Here is an 11,801-nt window from a genome sequence, read left to right on the forward strand (position 1 = left end):
AATTTATAGATCAATAGTAGTGTTGGAGTGATGTTGTAGCCATGATGGTCTAGGAAATATGGGAAGAGGATTTTTGTCAGTGGTACATTTTTATTGGACTAACTGCATGGTTGAGATAGACTTAACCAAGCTTTTTAATGTATTGTTGCCTTCTTCTGGTGACCTGAAGTAATCAGAGTGTCTGTCTTCAGGTAACCTACCAAAGACTGCACTGCATTTGAAAGTTTAAGTCTGTTCCCAAATCTTTGCCTCTTGCATAGATCTACAGTAGTTATCCTGGTCCTTTACTATTTGTATAGTTACTTATAGTGTTTCTAATACATGGAATGCATATTAAAGAGCAGCTGAAGAATAGTGGTAACAGTCTTATTTTTTGCTTTGAAGGATTCCTTCCATACTTTTACACAAGAAGCATGCAAGCTAATTTACAAAGATCTGCCATTTGAAATGCTGGAAGTTGAAGCAAAAGTGGCATTAGAAATGTTTCGGCATAACAGGTCAGTAAAGATCTAATTGATTTCTAAAGGAAATGCAGTCTTTAAGCTAGTAATGATTAAAATATGGTGGGCTTGATCATTTGTTTGGGTAAATTAGTATAGCTTTGACCTCGTTGTAGTACAGCAGTTTATACTAGCTTATATGTCCCTACATTTTTCTGTCAATTTGAACACTAGGTGGTACTATAATGTACTTTTGAGAGAAGTTTAAGAAATGGGACAGGCTTGAGATTTTATATTTAGTATTGGGGCTTTAAACATTTCATTAGTTATAGGTTTCCTTCAGCTTACTAGTGATTACATGCCTCACAACACATGCATATAATTTCTGACAAGATATAGTGAAAGCTTAAAATTTGGTCAGTATATTCAGTAATCTATTTTATTGAATATCATTAAACTTCACCTTGGTTAAAGAGGTCACTAACCACATATCCTGTTCCATCCCAGGATTTATCTTGGAGGCAGTGTGGTTTAGCAGAGCGTGATTCTATTTCTTGCTTGACCACTCACCTATTTTATGATCTTGGGCACATCGTATCACTTCTCTGTGCCTCTGTTTATTAAAGGTCTCCATAAATCTAGCAGAGAAAGGTATAGAAGAGAGAGTCCAGTGGAGGGCAGTGAAAATGGTTAGGGGGCTGGGGCACGTGACTTCTGAGAAGAGGCTGAGGGAACTGGGCTTTAGTCTAGAGAAGAGCAGACTAAGAGGGGATTTAATAGCAAGCAGCCTTCAGTTACCTGAAGGGTGATTTTAAGAGGATGGAGCTAGGCTGTTCTCAATGGTGGCAGATGACAGAACAAGGAGCAATGGTCTCAAGTTGCAGCAAGAGAAGTTTAGGTTAGATATTAGGAAAAACTTTATCCCTAGGAGAGTAGTAAAGCACTGGAACAAGTTATCCAGAGAGGTGGTGGAATCCCCATCCTGGGAGGTTTTTAAGACCTGGCTAAATAAAGCCTTGGCTGGCATGATCTAGTTGGGGATGGTCTTGCTGTGAGCAGGGAGTTGGACTAGATGACTTCCTAAGGTCCCTTCCAACCCTAATTTTCTATGATTCTATAATAGCTACTCTGGAGGTTGAAGTTACATTAAATATTAAAATGAGAAAATAAGCAACGCTTTTAACAGTGAGACTGATTAAGCATTGGAACAAATTACCAAGGGAATCCATTTCGTAAAGTTCTCAAATCAAGACTGGATGACTTCTGAGAAGGGAGGCTTTAGTCAAAGACGGGTTATTGAGCTCTGGGGAAACTGGTTGCAGTTGTACACAAGAAGTCAGTATAGGTTATGTCATGGTACCTTCTGGCCTTAATATTGGAAAGGTTTATTTTTATTGATGGATTATATTCTTTTTTTTTTATGGCTGAAATTGTTTTAAGATAGTTGATCCTCTGTGAGTCTTGTCAAAATCATACTCAAAGATGAATGCTAACAACATAAAACTGTGCTATTAATAAACTTATAACTGTCAAGCATTTTAGAAGATTGTGTTCCTTCAATGGATCCCTCAAAAGTTTTCCCATTTCTATTTGTGTAATCTTAAAGTTGTGTTGTTAAGAATGATGAGCAGGGATCCTTGTTTTCTCTGATTAAAAATCACAAATTCTCTGATTAAACCCCCAAAATCTGCAGTTTGGAAGCCTACCGGTACCTCAATCACTGTAATAAAATAAATTCTAAATCCCTGTAAATTTTGGTATTTGATTTTGGGTTTTTTATCATGGAAAATCAGAACTCCTGTGGCTCTGTTGTACTCCCTGCTGGAGGCCTTACGGCCGCACATTCTAGTCCCAGGCCCCAAGCCCCATGCAGCACCTGGGCTTGGCAGCAGCCCTAGCCATAACCTACCCCTGCCCAGCTCCCTCCATATTTTTGTCAGTTAAAAGGGAAAACTGCATTTTTCCTGTTTTTCTGTAGGAAATGGAAAACCCAGATCCTTAATGATACTGTAATAAAAAGGCTTCTGTTGACACTAAGTTTTTGCATCTTGTGCTTTAGAAATTACTGAAAGCATATGAAGCCACTTGACTGTTTTCCCTCCTTTGCATTTGTAAACTTTTTATCTAGTAAATACTTAAGTATGCTTTTTTTCCTGTTTCTTTAAGGTACAAAGTGGAGATAATAGAACAGAAAGCTTCACAAAGCCCTGAAGGAACAGTAAAGTTACATAGGTGAGCAAAGTTCTCTATAGTGACTCAGAGGAAGATCTAATTACTTTCCAATATTGTGAGCAGTTGGAAAAAAAGATAAGTGAATTGAGACGTATTTTAATTAAACTTTCCTTTACTCAGTCTGCTGGTGCTGTCTCAGTTAGCTATTTAGATTCTTTCACAACACCATTATTGTGGTATTTAAGTTTATGGAACTCATTAGATTTCTAATGATCAGAAAGTTTTTAAGTTGGTAAGACTTCACTGATCATTTACTGAAAGTAAGTACTGAAAAATTCCATACCTTTCAAAGCTTTATAGTGAAGATCTAAACATATTTGTCCTTATTTATTAAACTGGGGTAGAAGAAAAATACTTCAAAAATAAAATCCACTTACTGCTAAAATTGCCAGCTTATCTCAATTTGGCAAATTTTACCCCTTTTAGTATTCCATTATCTGCAGTTATTTTAGACTGCGGTCAGAATGGAGCAGACTTGGGGATAAAGAAGCAGAAGAGTGGTAGGAACTTGAGTATGTGAAGGATATTTCTTGGGTGTTACTGTAGACCATGAATAACAAAGGCCTTAGGTGGATGCAGCATATTTAGACCACTTGTCTAAATGTTTCCATATGCAGCTTTGGTCTGGAAGGTTCCCAAGGAAAAACTGGCTTTGCAGAAATGTCTTTTTTTTAATATAGTATTTATTCCAGGACAAAATATTTTCCCAAGGAAGCCTGCAGAGCTTAAGGGGGAAATGTTTGAGCACAGTGGGGAAGGGAGCCTTGAGTGACCTTCCTAGAGATTATTTGCTTCAAGTATTCTTCATTTCATATTCTTTCTTCTTTCGCTTTTCTGTTTCTTTGTTGTATAGGAACTGTCTAATCTGTGAAAGAAGAAATGCTTTCTTAAAGTATAGGTGTGGAGGCATATTCTTTCTTAGTGTGTGTGACAAGACCAGGCTCCAGGAGTGGCTGTGATGCCCCCTGGTGACTGCACAGCTCCTGCCCCACTCTGGCTCTTCAGGGTGCCCTTCCCTCTTGCTCTCACCTGCCATGCCTTGATGAAATTATTTTCTGTTGTAGAAGGAAGATTGGCTCAGGGTCCCTGAGTGAGCCCTAACCTGTTTTGACCAGTGGGGGCATCCTGTACCTAGCTGCCCTCCAGTCCTGTTCTTCAAGCCCTAAGTGGGGTCCCCCTTGGCTCCATCAGTTCTTTAGGGCGCCAGTCACCTTGAGGGCTATTTGTGGTTTCCTTCTGCCCTAAAGCCATGCCTGTGCCTTGTAGATGTCACTTGATCACCGTTTGCCTGCCTGTATAAGCTTCGGCCTTCTTAGCTTTAGCCTTCAGGTTACTTAGGTTGTTGACTGATAGCCTGGGCCCACTGGCTCTGGACTGGCCTTGCAGTCTCAGCCTCTTCTTGGCCCTTGGCTGCCCCTTTTGTTGCCTGTGGGCTCAGACTGGTCCTTTCGGTCCCTGGCCTCCCCCGTCACCCTCTCTGTGCTCAGGCTCTGGCAATCTCAGCTTCAGGCCACCTTGATTGCCCTACTCTTAGGGTCAGTCTCTGGCCCCTCTGAGCCTCAGCCTGCTTTGGCCTTGCACCCCTGCCTGTGGCAGGCCTAGAAACCCAGCATCCCCCCTTGGCACCCATGTGGCTTCCTTTTCCACCCCTACAGCCTCACCCAGTCCTATGTTATCCAACTAGAACAAAAATTCAAACAGCCACTTCAAACTTGAAACACTTAGTGCCCCCATCTGGGTTATCATACCACTGCCAAGCCACCTCCCCATTAACTGGCCCTGGGAGTACCTGACATAGCTTGCAGCTCCCACTTTTCACCAGCCTGAGCTGGCACGAGCTCCTCTCCCTGCAGAGTTCAGGTCTGAACTTTCTGTTATGAAACTGAGCTGTTTTACCCAGAGTGGCACATAGCAAGAGTCTGTTCTCTGGTCTCTAGTTCAAATTTCTTAGGTTCTGGATGGGCAGACATGGAAAATTTGCAGTTTTCATGAGTACTTTTTCACTTGATATAAAGAATGCTGAGCTATAGGTAGGGACCACTGTAATTTGGGCTTTAGGAGATTTCAGGGGAAATCCTGAAATGTAGCATTTTCCCTAAAGCCCTTTAAAACTGCAGTTTGGCCACCAATGGCCTGAAACTGTGGGGGAGGGGGTGGCAGGGAAAAAAGTTTAAAAAAAAAAAAAAAAAGCATGGAGAAGAAAAGCAGAGCCCCAGAAACACTGGAAGCCCCATGTTTTTAGAGGCAGCCTAGCATAGGCTAAGCTCCTGCCACAACTAAGCCAATCATTTTAGGAGGGATGTGGACAACATGGAGAGGGTCCAGAGGAGGGCCACCCGCATGATCCAGGGACTACAGGGCAGACCCTACATGGAAAGGCTGCGGGACCTAAACCTGTTCAGCCTTCACAAGAGAAGGCTGAGGGGGGACCTGGTGACTGTCTATAAACTCACTAGGGGGGACCAGAAGGGTTTGGGGGAGACGCTGTTTCCCCCAGCGCCCCCTGGCATGACAAGGAACAATGGACACAAATTATCGGAGAGTAGGTTTAGATTAGACATCCGCAAGGACCACTTCACAGTTAGGGCAGCTAGGAGCTGGAACCAACTTCCTAGGGAAGTGGTGCTGGCTCCTACCCTGGGGATCTTTAAGAAGAGGCTTGATGACTACCTGGGTGGACTCATTTGAGTCCAGTCTTTTCTCCCACCCAGGCAGGGGATCGGACTTGAAGATCTACAAGGTCCCTTCCGACCCTACTTCTATGATTCAATCAGGTTGTTTGATTCCCTGCTTCAGTTGGGAGTTTAAAAGCCCTGCCCAGAGCAGAGCAGAGCGGATAAGTACCTCCTGCCCTAGAGGCTGGGCATAGGCATGCTGGGTGCCCGCCTCTGCCTGGCACGGCTTCCCTGAGCCGGCTTTGCTTTGCTGCCATGTGAGAGTGGAGGGGAATTTTCCCTTCCCCTTCTCTGCTGTGCTCTCCCTCAGCCATTCAGAAGCATGGGAGGGCCTGCCCTGAAAAATGCCTGAAATTGGCTCTGGTGAGCCTGCAGGGAGCCCACTTTTCCCTCTGCTGGAGCCTGAATTACAGTGGTCCCTAGCTATAGGCTATGGACAGCAGTTCATTTGCAGTGCTACAAAGTGTCTCAGCGACATGTGGGTGAATTGGCTTCAGAGCAGTAATAGTAGCTGTCAGCCTGTGGGGCAGTGCCTCGAGCTGGCACCCACACTGCATGAACTGGGGGTCCTATGGCCAAATACTGATTCTTACCCATGTTCTGGCTGCAGGATGGGGCTTGTCGCCATGTCTGACAGAGGTTGCATGAGCAGGAACCCTTGCTTAAGTTGCTGTGGCTGTGACAGAGCCTACCCTTCCCAGTCTCATCAATTAGCTGATCATTGGCTGAGCTACTGGGGAGCCAGCTATTCTTTGTCCCTCTCTCTCTCCCCCCTTGGACATGGGGGAGGGAAGAATGGAGGACTGTGGTATACTGGAGGTTCTAGGGCTGGTTACTGCTCTGTGTAACTTAGTGTAACTCTCTGTAACTTAGTGGCTTTTTACAGATGGCACTAGAAAACTTCACTCTCTAGAAAAATTGCTGTTGGAAAAAGCTAGCATTTCCTGGCGGAATTGCCATTTATTTTTCTGCCACAAACCACTCGGACTTGTATGCCTTCTTGCTGTGGTGCTGAAATGGCTCATTTCTTGCTAAAAATGAGATGCCTCTCTGTGGTCATTGTGGGATGTTTGACTTGAGTTCTGTTTGACCTTTTGGTCTTTGGTTCTTTGGGTCTGTAATGTGGTTTATTGCAATATCCTGTGGTTACAAATGAAGAGAAGAGCTATATTTGTAATGTCATTAAAAATACATTCATCATAAGCTTTATTTGCTTCTGATCAGGTTTGGTGACTTCGTAGATGTTACTGAAGGCCCACACATACCAAGGACAAGCTTTTGTTTGCAGTATCAAGTGACAGCAGCCCACAATCTTCAGGCCAGCCAATCTGGATTGATACGACGGTTCCAGGGTGTTTCCTTGCCAGTACATTTAAGGGTAACTAATGTATTCTTTTCCAGTGCTCTTCACTCAGGAGAGGGCTTTTAAGATGCCTTTAAAAATCTTAGTTTGAACAATGTATCTATTTTCCTGTAATTTTGTGGTGAACAGCAATTAGTGAATTGGAGATCTAGGAAGAATGGCTGCTCAAGGTGAGCCAAGGTTCTAGTTTCTTGGTACTATGTTAGAGACCAAGTTAAAACTGTTTCCAACACAATCTAGGATCCTAGACATTATTTTACAGTATTAAAGAAAAGGATTGTTTTCTTTAATACGGTGCACTTATTTTATATATACTTCTTGGAAGTTTATACATATAAATATTTTTCTTTTACATACTTCTTTTTGAAATGTGGCAAGTGATAATTGTTCTGATTTAAAGAAATACAAATTTATATGGCATTCCAAAGTGAGCAGAGGAATTGTTGTGAAGAATTACAAAAGTGATTTTTTTGTAGCCGGGTATTCTGCCTGCAGTTGTGACCTGCAGTAGAAACCTGTAATGATAGTAATGGAATATTCTGCCTACACGAGAAAATGCTGCTTAGCCTTCATCAGTTAGTTTTCTAACCTGTGTTCCTTCGTGTGTATGGCCATACGCTGAAGAAGTGTCAAGTACATTCTATTTTAAAAATGTTTTCTTCTTTTCTTCTTCTCCTCTTGTCCCTAAGCTTTCTAAATGCTTTAGTACTTTGGGGTTAGCCTTTATTCATATATAATCGTGTTTTCCTCCTACAGTTACCAGTAGAGTAGTATAGGAGACCTTGACCTCATTGACAGCCAGATTCTTTAAATAAATAATTTGAGATTTTTTTTTTTTTTTTTCAAGTAAGTCTAACAGCAGTGGATACCTTAAACCTTTCAGCCACAGTGAGTGGTGTGGATAACAGACAATGTGATTCTGGATTTGGCCCTGTTAAAATGTATAAACCAGTAATTCTCACTCAGGGTGTTGTAGCGTCTTGGGGTGTCGTGAGATCCTTTCATGAGTGCTGCAGGGTTCCACACAGTGGTATTAGGTGTGCAGTTGTGATTTTACAAGATAAATTCAGGGATTTCAAATAGGAATCCATAGTGTTAAAAACATTGTGATCTTTCTGAGCTCTTTGCATAAGGAGAATTGCTCAATTTTTTTTTCTGTAGGCAAAAAACAAGTGAAAAGCTGGCATTTTCCAAGTGAGTGCCTTGAGGCTAATGAGGGGTGCCTGAATCTAAAAAGGTTGAGAATCATTGATATCAGTTCTAATCAGAGATTAGTTACATCTCCATTGTAATTCCCTGCTTGTTCTCTTATGCTGATGGTAACAGAAAAATGTAAAGCCTAATCCTACCAAAGTTTAATTGCTTAACATTTGTGCTTGAACTCCCCATTGATTTCATTGGGGGTACTTGTATATGTAAGTATTTGCATGATTGCAGATTGTGTGCTTGTGAAAGAGAGAGAAAAATGGATAGAAACTGGTCTCTCCATAAATGAGGTAAAATGAACTTGTTTTACGTGGCGCATCAAACTAACTAGTCAAGTCACTAGAATGCTGGTTTTCAGTTTTGTCAAAAGGACTTCGCTATTAGTTCCTGTCTTTTTCTTTCTTCAGGCTCATCACACTATATGGAACAGGTTGCTAGAGAGGTCTCGGAGACTGGTAAGCTTAAGTAGTAGCTAAATACGTATTGTCAATAACATATTGATTTAATAAGATAGATGTTAAGTAATTAATTAAAGATGGAGAGTATTTTACAAGAGCCACTGGTTTAAGGAAAAAAATCCAGGACACATTAAAATCTATAGAGAAATTGAATCTAATTACTGTGTAATAAGAGAGAAAAAAATGTAGTATATCTAATTGCTTTGTAACAGGGAACAATTGGTAGTACTTGGGAGTCTTAGCATCATAAAAAAAAGATTGTAATGCAACAGGTAATGCAACTTGATTGGTATTTGTAATTTCTCTAGTATGCAATTCAGGAAAATATGTCAATAATATTTTAATCTGTGTGCTTTTTTAATAAGTCTTTAGTAAACAACCACTTAGTTGGCACTTCCAATTAATAAGGTGAGACAATAGTATTAGGGTGCTGTTACAGGTTACCTTTAAATCATCATAAAGGCACTTCAAAATGGGACCATTTACCAGTTAAAGAGTGCTTAACCTGTTCTGAGTACCCTCTAAATCAGTGGTTCTCAACCATTTTTTGTACCAGGATCCATTTGTAAGCATCATTGGCCGGTCCTGACACAGTGCCCCTTCTGCCATGCCCCAGCCCCCAAGTGTGTGGAGATGGGGAGGGGGAAGCAGTCCCTTGCAGGCTGGAACTCTGCCAGCCTGCAAGGGAAAAGCCACATCTCCTCACGTTTTTCTCTTTCGAAGGAGAGTCCATTTTTTACACTGTATTGATCCATTTTAAAGTTCACTTACGAGCCTTTCTTATATTCCTGCGATGCATGGTTTGAGAAATACTGCTCTGAATGTTTTAAAGTTATGCTGATTCAAGCAAGAGTTCTCTTTGATCCCTTTTACCCAAGTTTTTTCAGGATATTGTTAGTCTTCTCTGGGGAGATTAAAATGCTCCATTTTTCATTCCTCCAGCATCTCAGGATGCATCATTCTCAGTTCTTCCCAGTCCTTTGCTCCGTTGGCAAATTTTCAGCAACCCTGAACTCTGGTGACCAGGGCAGTTGTTCTGGCCTCAAGCCAACACTCCCTTCTGCCCACAGCGGGTATGATCCCAGCACACCTTGACCCCTCTGAGCACCCAGGTGTAGCTCACAAGTTTGCTGCTTCCTCTGGCACCCTGGTGCAAACAGCAACAGCAATGCCACTACCTACCTCTCTGAAGAGAATGAACCAGAGAATGGAAACTATGAGAGAGGCTGCAATTTGGACAGGTGCATGTATGTCAGGGTGGGTAAAATGCAGCCTGGGGGCTGGATGCGGCCCGCCAGGCCATTCTATCCGGCCCTCGGGGCCCTTACAAAATTTAGAAAATTAGTATTCATCTGCCCCTGGCTGCCTGTCATGCAGCCCTCAATGGCTTGCCAAAACTCAGTAAGCAGCCCTTTGCCCAAAATAATTGCCTACCCCTGATGTATGTGTTGAATGTGCAGGCTGTCAGCCCTGCCCCATTGTGACATGCATTGAGCCTGGTGGGTCTCAGCTCTGCCCTAGTCTGAGTACTAAACCAAGGCCCCACCCTTGACCCAATTCCAATTCTGTGAAACAAGCCATTTATTATTATTATTTTTATTTTTTTCACTCCTTCCTCTTTACTTCTCCCTCCTGCTCATTTACTTCAAACAGATTTCTCTTCCCCCCCTGCCCCCAAGACTTTTCCCTGCTGGCTGACAAATGAGGAAAGCTCCAGCCCCCATGGTTTCTTCACCTATGAGCTACATGTTACCCTCTCCCTCCTTTCCTACCCAGGATCAGGGGGTAGAATGTGGGCTCCTGTCCATGCCTCTGCTTGCCAGGCCCTCTAGCAACAAGTCACAGTTGGTGGGATCTTAAGCCATAACCTGTGACTGCTCTGAGACTCTTCTAACTTTGACAGCAATAACATCCTACAGACTTAAAATGTTTTAAAACTAACCTGTAACAGCTACCTTAACCTTTTTATATTTTTATTTTTCAGAGTGTTTAAATTTAAATTTGGCAGTTGGAATATAAAATGGACATTTAGTATGAACCTGAAGTAGTTGGAAGACCATTAAACATAGCTCCAAACAGCAAAATAAATAAATAAATAAATAAATCAAGTTATATGGTAAATAGGAGGGGGAAATGTTAGGAAATTCTCAGGATATAATATTAAAGGGCAACAGTGAAAGCATCTAAAAGAATTTTAAAGTGACTGAATAAATGCAAAAGGTGTGTTTTTTGGAATAAAGGAATTGCAAATGCACTGAAATGTACCGTGTGTGAATGGTTTCACTTTCTAGGAATAACTAAATGTGGAGAGAGATTTAATAGTGACGGTTTCAGACCTTCAGGGTGCATCTACACGTGCAAATGCTCCTGGGTGGGTTTACTCTACAGCAATTTACTAATTTATTCTAAATTAGGAACTTACTCTAGAGTAAACCCACCCTCTAGAGAGTAAATTAGGGGGCCTACACATGCGGGGAAGTGGCAGCAGATTTGTTGCCGATGGCAGCAGTCTGCTCCCGCTCCCTCTGGGTGCTAGCCCAGGGGCTGACAGAGGAAGGGGCCAGGAGACAGCTGTCTCCTGGTGGGGGCTGGGATATTGCTCCCTGGCCCTAGGAGATGCCTGCTGCTGGGGTGGGCTCCACCCCTGGAGCCTAGGTGGGGACAGTGTCCTCCTGTCCCAGCAGCAGGGAGCTCCCAGCCTTTGCTCCATGATTGCCAGGCCAGGGATGCGAGATTCTTTTCTCTCAGACCTAGCTTCATGGTTGCGGGGCCTGACTTGAGAGAGTGTTCTCTCCCACAGTGCCAGCTTTGTGGTCAAAGGATTCTCCCAGTCCTCACTCCATGATTACAATTGCAAAGTTGGGGTGAGAGCTCCCTGCTGCCAGGGCAGGGGGACATTGTCCCTGCCTGGGCTGTAGAGGTGGAATCTACCCTGGCAGCAGGCAGCTCCCACCCCCTGTTGCTCAGCTGACTAGGAGCACATTTGCTCCTGGTCAACTGTGTATGTGTGCTGCTGTGCGGTAGGTAACCAGGAATATATTTACTATTTGTATTTAAAGGTAGCAAATTTATTTATGATTAGAGCTAATTACTGCACAGTAATTATCTCTAATCTTGAGTAAAGTGTTTCATGTAGATGTGCCCTTAGATCCCTAAAAAGAATATTCTGCCTGCTTGTAGCAGCAGAGAGGAAAAACATAATGCATCTACTGGAGTTCACTCTTCATGAAACATGCTAAGAGCTGAACAGTGCAGCATGTTCTTATATGATTACAAACATTTTCAAATTGGTTTATTATTATTTAATTATAAAGACATAATCCTTGCTTTGATAAAATTACAAAAGGCAAAAATGTACTGTTTGGACAGAGTGGAACTATATTTTAAAAACAAATGTGTTTTGCAGGTCACTGAAGAGGGAAGTCTT

At 42.4% G+C, this 11,801-nt stretch overlaps 1 protein-coding gene across 1 annotated transcript in view; it reads left to right on the top strand.

Annotated features, from left to right (window-relative positions):
* MRPL39 (mitochondrial ribosomal protein L39) overlaps positions 1-11,801 on the top strand; it is a 45,100-nt gene that overhangs the window by 28,058 nt on the left and 5,241 nt on the right. Inside the window, exons 6-9 of the mRNA XM_019525287.1 lie at positions 385-497; positions 2,607-2,672; positions 6,572-6,725; positions 8,324-8,371. Coding sequence (XP_019380832.1) covers positions 385-497; positions 2,607-2,672; positions 6,572-6,725; positions 8,324-8,371 — 381 coding nt within the window. The remainder of the gene's footprint in view (positions 1-384; positions 498-2,606; positions 2,673-6,571; positions 6,726-8,323; positions 8,372-11,801) is intronic.

The sequence above is a fragment of the Gavialis gangeticus genome, unplaced genomic scaffold (assembly GCF_001723915.1).
Source record: "Gavialis gangeticus isolate Ggan-Ray unplaced genomic scaffold, GavGan_comp1, whole genome shotgun sequence".
NCBI classification, from domain to species: Eukaryota; Metazoa; Chordata; order Crocodylia; family Gavialidae; genus Gavialis; species Gavialis gangeticus.